This window comes from Colossoma macropomum, unplaced genomic scaffold (assembly GCF_904425465.1).
Source record: "Colossoma macropomum unplaced genomic scaffold, Colossoma_macropomum, whole genome shotgun sequence".
Taxonomy (NCBI): domain Eukaryota; kingdom Metazoa; phylum Chordata; class Actinopteri; order Characiformes; family Serrasalmidae; genus Colossoma; species Colossoma macropomum.
In genome coordinates, this window is record NW_023494801.1 from 4,521,046 (window position 1) to 4,536,029 (window position 14,984).

At 41.8% G+C, this 14,984-nt stretch overlaps 1 long non-coding RNA gene and 1 gene segment (V, D, J or C); one reads left to right on the top strand and one right to left on the bottom strand.

The window, feature by feature from the left end:
- The first annotated feature begins 11,546 nt into the window (after positions 1 to 11,546).
- On the top strand, positions 11,547 to 13,659 carry LOC118821844. Its single transcript, XR_005008364.1, has 3 exons — positions 11,547 to 11,633; positions 11,927 to 12,022; positions 13,584 to 13,659. It is a non-coding gene; the product is annotated as an uncharacterized LOC118821844 (long non-coding RNA).
- A 603-nt stretch (positions 13,660 to 14,262) lies between these two features.
- LOC118821719 overlaps positions 14,263 to 14,984 on the bottom strand; it is a 3,247-nt gene continuing 2,525 nt past the window's right edge. Inside the window, 1 exon segment of the C gene segment in view lies at positions 14,263 to 14,467. Coding sequence covers positions 14,263 to 14,467 — 205 coding nt within the window.

The following is a 14,984-nucleotide window of genomic DNA, read 5'->3' on the forward strand; positions in this document are numbered from 1 at the left end:
AGTGTCCCGGCATGTGGTCTAGTCAAACTCCACTATCACAGTAGGAAGTGTCCCGGCATGTGGTCTAGTCAAACTCTACTATCACAGTAGGAAGTGTCCCAGCATGTAGTCTAGTCAAACTCCACTATCACAGTAGGAAGTGTCCCAGCATGTAGTCTAGTCAAACTCCACTATCACAGTAGGAAGTGTCCCAGCATGTAGTCTAGTCAAACTCCACTATCACAGTAGGAAGTGTCCCAGCATGTGGTCTAGTCAAACTCCACTATCACAGTAGGAAGTGTCCCAGCATGTAGTCTAGTCAAACTCCACTATCACAGTAGGAAGTGTCCCGGCCTGCGGCCTTGTCAAACTCCACTACCACAGTAGGAAGTGTCGCAGCATGTGGCCTAGTCAAACTCCACTATCACAGTAGGAAGTGTCCCGGCCTGCGGCCTAGTCAAACTCCACTACCACAGTAGGAAGGGTCCCAGCATGTGGCCTAGTCAAACTCCACTACCACAGTAGGAAGTGTCCCAGCATGTGGTCTAGTCAAACTCCACTACCACAGTAGGAAGTGTCCCGGCCTGCGGCCTTGTCAAACTCCACTACCACAGTAGGAAGTGTCCCAGCATGTGGCCTAGTCAAACTCCACTATCACAGTAGGAAGTGTCCCAGCATGTGGTCTAGTCAAACTCCACTACCACAGTAGGAAGTGTCCCAGCATGTGGTCTAGTCAAACTCCACTATTACTGTAGGAAGTGTCCCGGCATGTGGTCTAGTCAAACTCTACTATTACTGTAGGAAGTGTCCCGGCATGTGGTCTAGTCAAACTCTACTATCACAGTAGGAAGTGTCCCAGCATGTAGTCTAGTCAAACTCCACTATCACAGTAGGAAGTGTCCCAGCATGTGGTCTAGTCAAACTCCACTATTACTGTAGGAAGTGTCCCGGCATGTGGTCTAGTCAAACTCTACTATCACAGTAGGAAGTGTCCCAGCATGTAGTCTAGTCAAACTCCACTATCACAGTAGGAAGTGTCCCAGCATGTGGTCTAGTCAACCTCCACTATTACTGTAGGAAGTGTCCCGGCATGTGGTCTAGTCAAACTCTACCATCACAGTAGGAAGTGTCCCAGCATGTGGTCTAGTCAAACTCCACTACCACAGTAGGAAGTGTCCCAGCATGTAGTCTAGTCAAACTCCACTATCACAGTAGGAAGTGTCCCGGGATGTGGTCTAGTCAAACTCCACTACCACAGTAGGAAGTGTCCCAGCATGTGGTGTAGTCAAACTCCACTATCACAGTAGGACGTGTCCCGGCATGTGGTCTAGTCAAACTCCACTACCACAGTAGGAAGTGTCCCGGCATGTGGTCTAGTCAAACTCCACTATCACAGTAGGAAGTGTCCCGGCATGTGGTCTAGTCAAACTCCACTACCACAGTAGGAAGTGTCCCGGCATGTGGTCTAGTCAAACTCCACTATCACAGTAGGAAGTGTCCCGGCATGTGGCCTAGTCAAACTCCACTACCACAGTAAGAAGTGTCCTGGCATGTGGTCTAGTCAAACTCCACTACCACAGTAGGAAGTGTCCCGGGATGTGGTTCACTCAAACTCCACTACCACAGTAGGAAGTGTCCCAGCATGTGGTCTAGTCAAACTCCACTACCACAGTAGGAAGTGTCCCAGCATGTGGTCTAGTCAAACTCCACTATCACAGTAGGAAGTGTCCCGGCATGTGGTCTAGTCAAACTCCACTACAACAGTAGGAAGTGTCCCAGCTCGTTGTCAAACTCTAGTACCACAGTGTCACAAATGAATCACAACATTCCACAAACAATAAAAATCGACCAAACAAAAGCCCTGATGTAAAGCTGGAGCTAAAATGCACACAGCATTCTTACACCAAACACACACACAAACATTTTTTGTCGACTACACAAAAAATACACCTGCAGGCTCACGGCCGAGTCACAGTAAGGCTTCCGCAGTCTTTGTACTGTGGTCCCAGCTCGTGGCCTAGTCAAACTCCACTACCACAGTAAAAAGTGTCCTGGCATGTGGTTTAGTCAAACTCCACTACCACAGTAGGAAGTGTCCCGGCTCGCGGCCTAGTCAAATTCCACTACCACAGCAGGAAGTGTCCCGGCATGTGGTCTAGTCAAACTCCACTACCACAGTAGGAAGTGTCCCAGCATGTGGTTTAGTCAAACTCCACTATCACAGTAGGAAGTGTCCCGGGATGTGGTTCACTCAAACTCCACTACCACAGTAGGAAGTGTCCCGGCTCGCGGCCTAGTCAAACTCCACTATCACAGTAGGAAGTGTCCCGGCTCGTGGCCTAGTCAAATCCCACACCACAGCAGGACGTGTCCCGGCATGTGGTCTAGTCAAACTCCACTACCACAGCAGGAAGTGTGTGGTCTAGTCAAACTCCACTACCACAGTAGGAAGTGTCCCGGGATGTGGTGTAGTCATACTCCACTACAACAGTAGGAAGTGTCCCGGCCTGCGGCCTTGTCAAACTCCACTACCACAGTAGGAAGTGTCCCAGCATGTGGTCTAGTCAAACTCCACTACCACAGTAGGAAGTGTCCCGGCCTGCGGCCTTGTCAAACTCCACTACCACAGTAGGAAGTGTCCCAGCATGTGGTCTAGTCAAACTCCACTACCACAGTAGGAAATGTCCCAGCATGTGGTCTAGTCAAACTCCACTACCACAGTAGGAAGTGTCCCGGCATGTGGTGTAGTCAAACTCCACTATCACAGTAGGAAGTGTCCCGGCATGTGGTCTAGTCAAACTCCACTATCACAGTAGGAAGTGTCCCGGCATGTGGTCTAGTCAAACTCCACTACCACAGTAGGAAGTGTCCCGGCATGTGGTCTAGTCAAACTCTACTATCACAGTAGGAAGTGTCCCGGCTCGCGGCCTAGTCAAACTCCACTATCACAGTAGGAAGTGTCCCAGCATGTGGTTTAGTCAAACTCCACTATCACAGTAGGAAGTGTCCTGGCTCATTGTCAAACTCTAGTACCACAGTGTCACAAATGAATCACAACATTCCACAAACAATAAAAATCGACCAAACAAAAGCCCTGATGTAAAGCTGGAGCTAAAATGCACACAGCATTCTTACACCAAACACACACACAAACATTTTTTGTCGACTACACAAAAAATACACCTGCAGGCTCACGGCCGAGTCACAGTAAGGCTTCCGCAGTCTTTGTACTGTGGTCCCAGCTCGTGGCCTAGTCAAACTCCACTACCACAGTAAAAAGTGTCCTGGCATGTGGTTTAGTCAAACTCCACTACCACAGTAGGAAGTGTCCCGGCTCGCGGCCTAGTCAAATTCCACTACCACAGCAGGAAGTGTCCCGGCATGTGGTCTAGTCAAACTCCACTACCACAGTAGGAAGTGTCCCAGCATGTGGTTTAGTCAAACTCCACTATCACAGTAGGAAGTGTCCCGGGATGTGGTTCACTCAAACTCCACTACCACAGTAGGAAGTGTCCCGGCTCGCGGCCTAGTCAAACTCCACTATCACAGTAGGAAGTGTCCCGGCTCGCGGCCTAGTCAAATCCCACACCACAGCAGGACGTGTCCCGGCATGTGGTCTAGTCAAACTCCACTACCACAGTAGGAAGTATGTGGTCTAGTCAAACTCCACTACCACAGTAGGAAGTGTCCCGGCCTGCGGCCTTGTCAAACTCCACTACCACAGTAGGAAGTGTCCCAGCATGTGGTCTAGTCAAACTCCACTACCACAATAGGAAGTGTCCCAGCATGTGGTCTAGTCAAACTCCACTACCACAGTAGGAAGTGTCCCAGCATGTGGTCTAGTCAAACTCCACTATCACAGTAGGAAGTGTCCCGGCATGTGGTCTAGTCAAACTCCACTATCACAGTAGGAAGTGTCCCGGCATGTGGTCTAGTCAAACTCCACTATCACAGTAGGAAGTGTCCCGGCATGTAGTCTAGTCAAACTCCACTATCACAGTAGGAAGTGTCCCGGCATGTGGTCTAGTCAAACTCTACTATCACAGTAGGAAGTGTCCCGGGATGTGGTTCACTCAAACTCCACTACCACAGTAGGAAGTGTCCCGGCTCGCGGCCTAGTCAAACTCCACTATCACAGTAGGAAGTGTCCCGGCTCACGGCCTAGTCAAACTCCACTACCACAGTAGGAAGTGTCCCGGCTCGCGGCCTAGTCAAATTCCACTACCACAGCAGGACGTGTCCCGGGATGTGGTCTAGTCAAACTCCACTACCACAGTAGGAAGTGTCCCAGCATGTGGTCTAGTCAAACTCCACTATCACAGTAGGAAGTGTGTGGTCTAGTCAAACTCCACTACCACAGTAGGAAGTGTCCCGGGATGTGGTCTAGTCAAACTCCACTATCACAGTAGGAAGTGTCCCAGCATGTGGTCTAGTCAAACTCCACTACCACAGTAGGAAGTGTCCCAGCATGTGGTCTAGTCAAACTCCACTATCACAGTAGGAAGTGTCCCGGCATGTGGTCTAGTCAAACTCCACTATCACAGTAGGAAGTGTCCCGGCATGTGGTCTAGTCAAACTCCACTACCACAGTAGGAAGTGTCCCAGCATGTGGTCTAGTCAAACTCCACTATCACAGTAGGAAGTGTCCCGGCATGTGGTCTAGTCAAACTCCACTACAACAGTAGGAAGTGTCCCGGCTCATTGTCAAACTCTAGTACCACAGTGTCACAAATGAATCACAACATTCCACAAACAGTAAAAATCGACCAAACAAAAGCCCTGATGTAAAGCTGGAGCTAAAATACACACAGCATTCTTACACCAAACACACACACAAACATTTTTTGTCGACTACACCTTTGATGGTAAAGGTTGCTCTAAAATTTCAAGATTTCCCTGGAACATTTCATTCCCTTTACACAGACAGTCATGGATCCTATCCCATGCATCTGTCTCTGAATGCCACAGAGCTGATCTGGAGCAGATGAGCTGAGATGTTTCACTTTTTGTCCCTTTATCCAGACTCACACCTTCTTTACAGAAAAACGCCAGATCAATACCAAAGAAGAGGAGTGCTCTTAGCTAGCTGCCCGGTGTCAGGCAGGTCTGCAGCAAGCTTGGGGATGTTTTGAGCTGCTTTAGCTTCCTGAAGGCCCATACTGACCGCAGCCCTTGCTACTTCCTCAGTCTTGAGATTCTTCATAGCTGAAGCTCCATCCACGAGGGTGTTAATACCTTTGCCTACTGCCCCAGCACAAATGATTACTTTTGCAGATCCAAGTGCAGATCCAAAAAGCTACATTCACATTAATAACACTTACTCCTGAATGTTTATATCTTCTAATATGTTTTTCCATCTGCATAGAAGAAAACAGTTTTAAGTGTTTATCTTATTTCAAGCACCGTGTTTGATATGTTTGATAATGTAGTTGTGCACCAGTTTTCAAGGTTTTATAAAGCATTCTAACTTTTCAAAATAGTTACAATAATTATTTGCACTCATGGTAAAGGCACACTGAAAATATTAGGGTAATCTAACCTGTAATTGAAGTAAATGTAGTCTAATAAATCAAAAATACTCATAATTTTTTTTTTTTTTTGTTAAAATTATAGCTGTTGTATTCTTTTCTGACTGTAGTGCTGGTATTAATGTATCACAATATTTACCTAAACATTTATCATGGTTTATGATGTTATATGATGATATTTTATTAAAAAAATAAATAAATACAATTCATTTTAATATATGTTTCAATATTTATAATAAAATAATAAAAACCTGCCATAGAACACTATACCAAGAGCTGTGATGCTGATCCAACATAAAATGCAGCATGCAATACAGCAAGCACTTTACCAACAAACAAAATGGCATATACTGCGCTGTATCATTTAATCATCATGAACATGCCATACCAGTCATTATTTTACAGTGCTTATATCACAGTGCCTAATGTGGAAACCTCATCAAAAACACCTGAGAAAGCTTATTCCTGCTAGCAGGAATATGACATTTTCCATTATATGATAGCATTAAGCTAAAGAGGGTGGAGTTTTTTTATCCACACTGGTTTCAATAATACAATTCTCGAATCTACACATGGACTTTGGACAAACAAAGCTTCTAGCAGACATTCAGTTACTCTGTTTACTTTGTATATTCCAGTTTAACAGTGAATCATTCAGTAATTCCAACCCTGAATAATACTGAGTGATAATAATAATTATAATAATGTTACTATCTGCTTCTCTTTCTGCTGTGCTGACAATGTTATGAGTGACCAAAGGGGCTGTATCACATGATCAGTGTCCGAGAGTCTAGTGGGAGTTTGTGGTGGTTGGTATTTCAAAGTGCCCACCATAATGTTACTGTACGTGTTTAAAATCGCGGTATGCTGAATTGCCGAATACCTGCACATGTCTAAAAGGGTTCTAGTTAAAGTTTTCATGGCATGCCAGGAGCTCATGTTTGTGGTTAGATGGTATAAAAAGGTTTTATTTTGGTATGCATTCCAAACAGTTTGTTGGCATGGAGTATTAGGTGGTGTCTAATTGTAGTCTTTGAGACTTGGTGACCCTGAAATACTACTGCAAATCTTCAACTGGGACCCTCAAATAAATGTATGCCTCTCTAGCAGTCCACCTCACTGTGCATGGGGGTACAATAAACATGCATCCTCTTGCAGGCAGGTTTACTACATCTCTGGTTGTTTAAAATTTCTCAATTGTTGCCACAAAAGTAAATATAGACATGTTTTATTTATGTAGTTATTTTCTATAGCCACTGTCTAAGGTCAACACACTTATCTCATTTGATTTGAGTATAATCTTCCCCATTTAAAGAGAATTTGGCTTCTGCTTAAGACTGCCTTAGAGTCCCTGAACACTCAGGTGGACTTGAAAAAGGAAATATAAATGGGAACATGCTTCATTTTATTTTACATATTTTTGGATTAATTAAAGCTATCTATCATATCAGAGGAAGACTGAGATAATCAACCTCAAAGACATAATTTCATCACTTCCCATATGGAAAAAAAAATACATGGCCATGTCAGATAGACTGATTCAAAATATATTTCAAAACAAACATTTTTGGCCATATATATGTTTTTAAATGTACTTCATAAATACATTTTGCTTCTCTTTTCCATATGGGCTTACCGAGGGTGCCTATAATCATAGAGCTAACTGTAATAACTGTATGTAGTGTAACTGAACTGGTTACTTACCTAATGCTCTTGCAGAGTTGCTGTGTGATGCGGATGTATTTGTCCAGCTGGAAGGCCAGGACGTCCACGTTGCCCAGCCTAGGCATGAAGAAAGCTCCATCATCTCTTTTGAAGTGGATGAGGAGAGGGGACACAGTTCTTCAGCAAATCGTCCTGATTGCTGGAGGGTAACTCTCTGCCTCCCTCTGGTGGACACAGCTGCCTTGCAGATGACGAAGCCCCAGCCTGGACTGTTACACTAAGCCTCGCCTATGTCTTATTAAGAGCTCTGTAAGAAATTAAAATAAGCTTTAGACATGCTGGACATGTTGATATCTGAATCTAAATGTTGTAAATTTCAATGCATGGCTGTTCAGACTTGAATTTTACAGCACAATTTCTATTTGCTGAGTTTAACATATTAGCAAAAAAGGCACAGCTCACATTTTATTCTTTTTTTCTCAATATGTTCAGCAGATAAACAGTAATTTTGCATTCAAATGTGTTTTCTGTAGAGAAGTTTCAGATAAACTTCAGAAAATCATCTAAACCTCTAAATCATCTTAAATCTCTGCCAGAATTTTTTGATCATGGCATAGTTTGCTGCTTGTTGAGACCTTTTAGCCCACTACACAGTGTAATCAAGCCTGGGTAGGTGTGTGTGTGTGTATGTGTGTGCTTTCTCCTTCAATAAATGAAATGATCCTTTCAAAACGGTGTTTAGCATTTGCTCGGGTTGGGAGGTGGCCCAGGAATTTGTTTCTACAGGGGTGCTACAGGGGTGCTGAAACATCGTGGAGGCAATATGTGAACATGAGGTTTGGGGCCTGGAATCACTGACCCATAGGTATGTTTCTACTGAGAACTAATCTACTGTGGTAATCAGCACAGTCTGAGCTACCTAGGCTTTCAATGTAATCTGTGCCAGCCATTTCCTCACTATCCACATCAATCTGTCATGCATCTCATGTCTTGTACAGTATGTTTACAGTAGCTATCGAATTCAGTTGCGGCAGGTCGGAAAGCAACCACCAAAGTTAACATTTTTACTTTGACTTAGCTTAGTGACACTAAAGGTACCGCCATGTTCCTGATATTGTCAAAGAAGGAGAGGATAGACAGGCTCAACAAACAACAAAACCCGGTAAGTTGGGTGAAAATTATAAGACATGTCATCAAGCCATAAATGATTTCGGATTCGCTCCTATTAGCTAATCATTTAGTGAACAGCAATCTTAGTGGGGTGTTTATCACAGAGACCTGATGACTAGTTCATACTGATAGTCAACTATTGTTAGCTAATGTTTTACATGTTATATTAATATGCAAATGAAAGACAAACCAATAGATTCAACTTTAAAATAGCATTTTATTATTGAGTCAACAAGAATTTACAAACAATGCGAAATCTATGTTGATTACAACAGTCGACTAACTTTACAGTCTTGCGACCGGCTAAGTTATTAGAGCAGTTTCGCCCCTCGGCTGCGCATGAGCCCAGTTTGTAGACAGGAAAGAGAAGATTCCATATTTCAGTATTCGAGCACACATAAGTATATCTTTCACCCATGGGTTATTCGGACTATACACCTATTTTGTTTTGTGCTGACTAATCAAACGTTTTCTTTAGTTTGACAGGTGTGAACACTCCACTTGTACTCAGGTGTATAAAAAACATATAAACTGTGGTCCACAAAAAATTGTGGGTCTGGCTTGAAGCGAAATGTGGTTCAGTTCACTGCTGGTAGGATAAATTTTTTACGATGGTCTGAATCAAACAAAGGAATTTAGCATCCAGACATGTGCTATGTACTGTTTAAGGAATGGGCCTGTTCAACATTTGACTCTTAACCCTTGTGTGGTGTTGATGTGGTTTTTACTCAGTGGTCTGGTGGACCCACTTTAAATCAATACAGCCATAACAATTAATGTAAAAATACCAGATATTTAAAATATCACAAGTGTCCAGCGTAGGGTTCTCCTTTAGCAGCTGAAGCCAGTCAGCAGCCTGTCCATGTTGTCCACCCTCACACACACATATATATACAAACACATACACACACAGACACACACTAACAGCAGGCCATGTAGGAGGAGAACAGAGTGAAGGACACAGCAACTCCACTCTTTTACTCCCAGCAGGTTCACCCAACACCACATGTGTAATATAAATGTGTGGGGGGTGAACAGAGTGAAGACACTGAAAATGGGTTATTTTATATGTTCTTCACAGAAAATGAGCAAAAGGCAAGAATCTGAGGTTAAAATAATAATAAATCACATCAGTTTTTCTTTTGGTAAACACTGAAAATGGGTCCCACAGACCCCAACACCACACAAGGGTTAAGAGAGGCTCATATCATGCTTGCAGCACGAGCTGCTGCTAATAACAGCAGGCGAGCAATAATGAAACCTTTTACTTTGTCATATAGACCAGGGTTTCTAAATCTCTGGCCGCGGACCACGAGTGGGCCGCAAAGCCACCCACCGGCAGTCCTCGGCTCAGTACTGAGGGAAGCCAGTAGTCCATAGAGGACTTTTGATGGCACCTTGTCATAAAAATCAGTGAAAAAATAATTGACTTAACAATAAAAAAGAAATATTGAATGTTTTTTGCTGCTTGCCTCGAGAAAGAAAACACTGTTTATCTAGGATGTTTACTAATATGTGTCATGTATTGCAAGGGTTGACAACCAAACATAATTGTCCTGAAAATTTCCCTAAATGATATTTTTAAGCAAAAAAGAGTTTAGTTTTCCTGTGGGACTAGTAATAAACAAGTGGGCCTTGACGGGAAAAGGCGGAGAACCCCTGGCATAGACCACAGAACCTATTTTAATAGGTTGAGCCAGACATCAACAACGTGTTTGTCTGAATTTAAACTTACGCATAATAAAATCAGTCCATCATAAGGAAGTAGAGATGGAGGGAGTTTTATTTTTATGTCTTTGATTGCAGTACATGCAGACATTAAACATCTCTATTTTAATGCAACACAATGAGTGAGATAATACATTTTATCAAGAATATAAGTGAGTGATGGATCTGGGTTTATACCATGATGGGCTACTGAAAGTTAAAACAAAAATAGGTTAATTGGAAGCAAATGGAACAATTTTCAGGGGGTGCTACTGGGGGTGCGATTTTCAGGGACCCCTGCACCTGCTTAGGTTGTCTTGCTCTTCTACTTTAGCTACATTAGCCTTAAAGCTTCAGGGCAAAACTAAAAAAAGCAAACTTTGTCTTAGTTTGCTAAAATAACATCAAACTTGCCTTGGCTGATCTACTGCATTTGGGTTTAGGGGTAAATGTGTGTATATCTGATCTTTCACCCAACAATTGCTTCATGCCAAAAGTCAGTCTTCTCCAGTATAAGAAGAGGTATGGGGGATTTCAGCTGAGCCATCATAATGTTTGCATTAAGTCATCCAGATTTACTAAAAATTGATGACACTTTATTTGGAGTGGTCTTTTGTAGTTGATTAATAAACTCTTAACAGCTTATTAGTAACACATAACATAGCAGTGAAGTAGCAATAGTGCAGCGTCTGAATACATTGAGGTCAATATCTTAAAGATATGTTTTAGACATTACTTGCATTAAGTAGATGTATTATTAATATGTTACTTCCATTAAGGAAAACCTAACTTTGCCCAACCTTACCCAAAACCTAATCCTGACCCTGGCCCTAATCCTAAACCTTACCTTAACCTCAACCCAAAACCTAATCCTAACCCTCACCTTGGCCCTATTCCTAACCCTAACCTTAACTTTAACCAAACCCTAATCCAGTGAAGCTCCAGGTACAGGATGGTTTTAGTGTGTCTGTAACAGCTTGTTGAGAATGTTGATGGTCTACATTAAACCTGTTTCATGTTCAGTTCCTCTCAGGTTAAACATCTACAAATATGAAGCTGGATTCTCCAAATAAAGTGAAAAACAACTGAATTCAGCAGATTAAAAACACATTTTATTACAGTTAATTAAAAGTCTCTTAATAATCTACTGACTGTTTTCACTGCTGCTACATCATTAATATTTTGTTGATGTTGCTGAGAGTCTGTTGAGTGTTTATTTCATCTAAAAAGGACACCCTCCAAATAAAGTGTCACCAAAAACCCTGCTGTGTTAGAAACACTCTCACGTCACTAAGATGTATGAGAGAATCCTCTGGCAAATTCTAGTCATTGATCATTTGTCTCTATAACGGAAGCAGTTTCCTGTGTGGTTTCTTGGGTTTCATTTGTATATCTTGTATCTCATTTTCAGAACTAAGTGGCAAGAAGCTTCTTGAGTGTGTAAGCTGACTTGGCGGGGAAAACAGTTTAACAGGAAGAAAAGCAAACAGTCATAACCACTTATTTAACAACGCAGTCTGTCTTTATGTGGGCTGGATACTGCAGACAGTTTAATCAGCTGTACTTTTGAGCAACACAGGAAAAGTAGGTGTACAATCTTTTCATTTTAACACTTTGCATATATTACTGTGCTTATTCTATTGCAAGTGAAAACATATGGAGATAAATGCAGCACATGCAATGCTTTGTGACAATGTTATGAAAAGTGCTATTAAAGGTATAGTTTAAAAAGTGGTAACTGCCAAATTGAAATCAAATTGAATGAATGATGACATATTTAGTTGATCATAGCCACAAAGCTATGTGGCCACTATATTGCATATGATCAACAATAGTTAAGTGTGTTTTGTCTGAGGAAACGCCTTTGTATTCCACAGAGAAGAAGCTTTGTCTGCATCTCAGATTAAGAATTAAACCAAGAAAAACTTACCAGGGTATCCAGCAGCTTTGATTCAAATGGATGCCAGAACCAGGTTGGTAGATTGAGCTACATGTTGTGGTACCACTTTCCTTGAACCTCATGCCATAAACATGTCATTGAAGATATGCTATGCTGCCAGGCTGTCCTGACAGATTTTGTTCAGTAATACAAACCCATTTCCAAAAAATTTGGGATGCTGTGCAGAATGTAAATAGAAATTCATGTAAACCATATTTTTAAAGGAAATACTACAAAGACAACAATTCAAATGTTGAAACTGAGAAATTGTATACTTTTTTGAAAAATATGTGCCCATTTTGAATTTGATGCCAACAACACGTTCCAAAAAAGTTGGGACGGGGGCTTGTTTACCACTGTGTTTCATCACCTCTTCTTTTAACAACACTCTGTAAGCATTTGGGAACTGAGGAGACACTGCTGTAGTTTTGAAAGTGAAATGTTTTTTACTTCCTTGTTTGATACAGGATTTCAGCTGCTCAACAATTCAGGGTCTCCTTTGTCATATTTTCATTTCATAATGTGGCAAATGTTGTCAGTGGTGACAGGTCTGGACTGCAGGCAGGCCAGTTTAGCACCCGGACTCTTTTAATACAGAGCAATGCTGTTGTAATACATGCAGAATGTGGTTTGACATTGTGTTGCTGAAATAGTCAAGGCCTTCCTGAAAAAGTCATTGTCTGGATGGCAGCATATATTGCCAAAACATATATACATTGTTCAGCATTAATGGTGCCTTCACAGATGTGCATGTCACCCATGCCATGCATACTAAAATACTAAAAAATACCCTTATACCATCATGAATACTGGCTTTTGAACTATGCACTGACTAACAAGCTGAGTGGTCTTTAGCCCAGAGGACACAGTGTCCATGATTTCCAAAAAGAAAAAAAATTCAAATGTTGATTCATCAAACCACAGGACACTTTTCCACTTCCCCTCAGTCCATTTTAAATGATCTCTGGCCCAGAGAAGGTGGCAGCATTTCTAGATCCTCTTAATTCTAAGTTCTTTGCTTTTTTATGTTGAGAAACGTTATTCTTGAATTGCTGCACTATTTGATATTGCAGTCTTTCACAGAGTGGTGAACCCCTCCTCATATTTACTTCTGAAAGACTCTACCAGTGATGTTACTGATGTGTTGCCAATTAACCACCAGGTGTTTTTTTTTTTAGCATTACACAACTTAACCAGCCTTTTTTTGCCCCGTACCAACTTTTTTTGGAACGTGTTGTTGGCATCAAATTTAACATGAGCATATATTTTTCAAAAAGCAATAACATTTCTCAGTTTAGATATTTTATATGTTGTCTTTGTACTATTTTCAATTAAATATAGGGTTTAAATGATTTGCACATCATTGCATTTTGTTTTTATTTACATTTTACACAGTGTGCCAACTTTTCTGGAAATGGGGTTGTATTACAGTGTCAGTACCATTACCAGTATTTAGAACGACACGTCATAATGTTTTTATATGTGTCATAACAAAGCTAATGTTTCATCATTATGGATGTATTCATTTGCAGTCATTCCACTTCTTTTACATCATTGAAGTTCTCCTTCACCAGTGTCTCTGTATGCTTTCTCAGATTGGTAAAGAGGCAAGTTCAAATCCTGGAACAGCAGTCTAGGGAATACTCCAGCACTCATCAACATGACTCTTCACACCGAGCTTCCCAGTAAGCCCCAACTCCTTCACAGACCTGCTTATTTCATGTTTGCTACTTAGCATTGCTAATCGGCTTTCAATTCAACAGGCAAAAATATAGCTGTCATTTCTACTGAAATGATTACATTTTGCTGTAAAAGTTATACAAGTATATGAACCTCTGGATTCATCCAATCCACCTGGATAGAAATGGGTGCTAACCAATCCAGTTCTGCTCTGCGTCTATCCCACAGTGTTGTACTCTTTTATACCTATTATGCTTTTCGGCACTTAGCAGACAGTCTTACCCACAGCAACTAACAAAAGTGCTTTGTTATCCGCTGAAAGAGTTCAGAGTACTACCTACCCTTGAAGTCTGGACACATTTTAAATGCTTCACAAAGAACTGGTTTTTAATTGGCTGCTCTAGGCAGAATATGCAGGCATATGTAAATAGAGAAATACAAAAATACAAAAACAGTGAATTCAAAACAGGCTATTTCTGCAGCTTAGTTTTAATATATCACCTGAGGAGAGAACTGGACATTCTGAAAATGTTATAGCGATTTTATATTACATCAAACTGCTTTCAAAATTAGTTTCTCCAAGAAATGGGCCCATTAAAGAAAGTTCATTCCACCATCTGCGCTGCAGGACAGAGTAGAGTCTTGTCTTCCATGTATCTTGAAGGACGGCGAGCCGTATTTGAAGCTTGAAGGGCTTGAGATATGGATTGAGTTTTGAGAATTGCCATCAAGTACTGGGGAGCTGGTCCACTTTGGAGTTTGTAGGCAAGCATCGGAGTTGTAAATCTGATGCAGGCAGCTACAGGAAGCAAGTGAAGAGAATGCAGCAATGGAATGACATCAGTGAACTTAGGAAGACTGAAGACAAACTGTGCAACAGCCTCGGAAGAGCAGCCACGAGTGAGCTGCTGAAGTCAAGCCTTGAGATGACCATGGACTAAACGAGCACCTGAATGGCCTGCTCTGAATGTTGTATCAAATCATTACGGATGCATCCATTTTCAGTCATTCCACTTCTGTCTATCATTCAGTCAATTCAAGTATCCAGCTCCTTTACCAGTGTCTCTGTATGCCTCCTCAGGTCAGTGAAGAGGCAAGTCCATAGGCTGGATCAGCAGACTCAGGAATTCTCCAGCACTCTGCAACATGACTCTTCTACACACCGAGCTTTCCAGTAAGTCCAATCTTTTTCATAAACCCACAGCCTATTATTTCATGTTAGCTAATTAACAATGCTAATTGGATTTCAAATCAATTATCAAAATATAGCTGATTCACAAGTCCCCTCTTGTGACCCAGAAATTAAGACTGTTCCA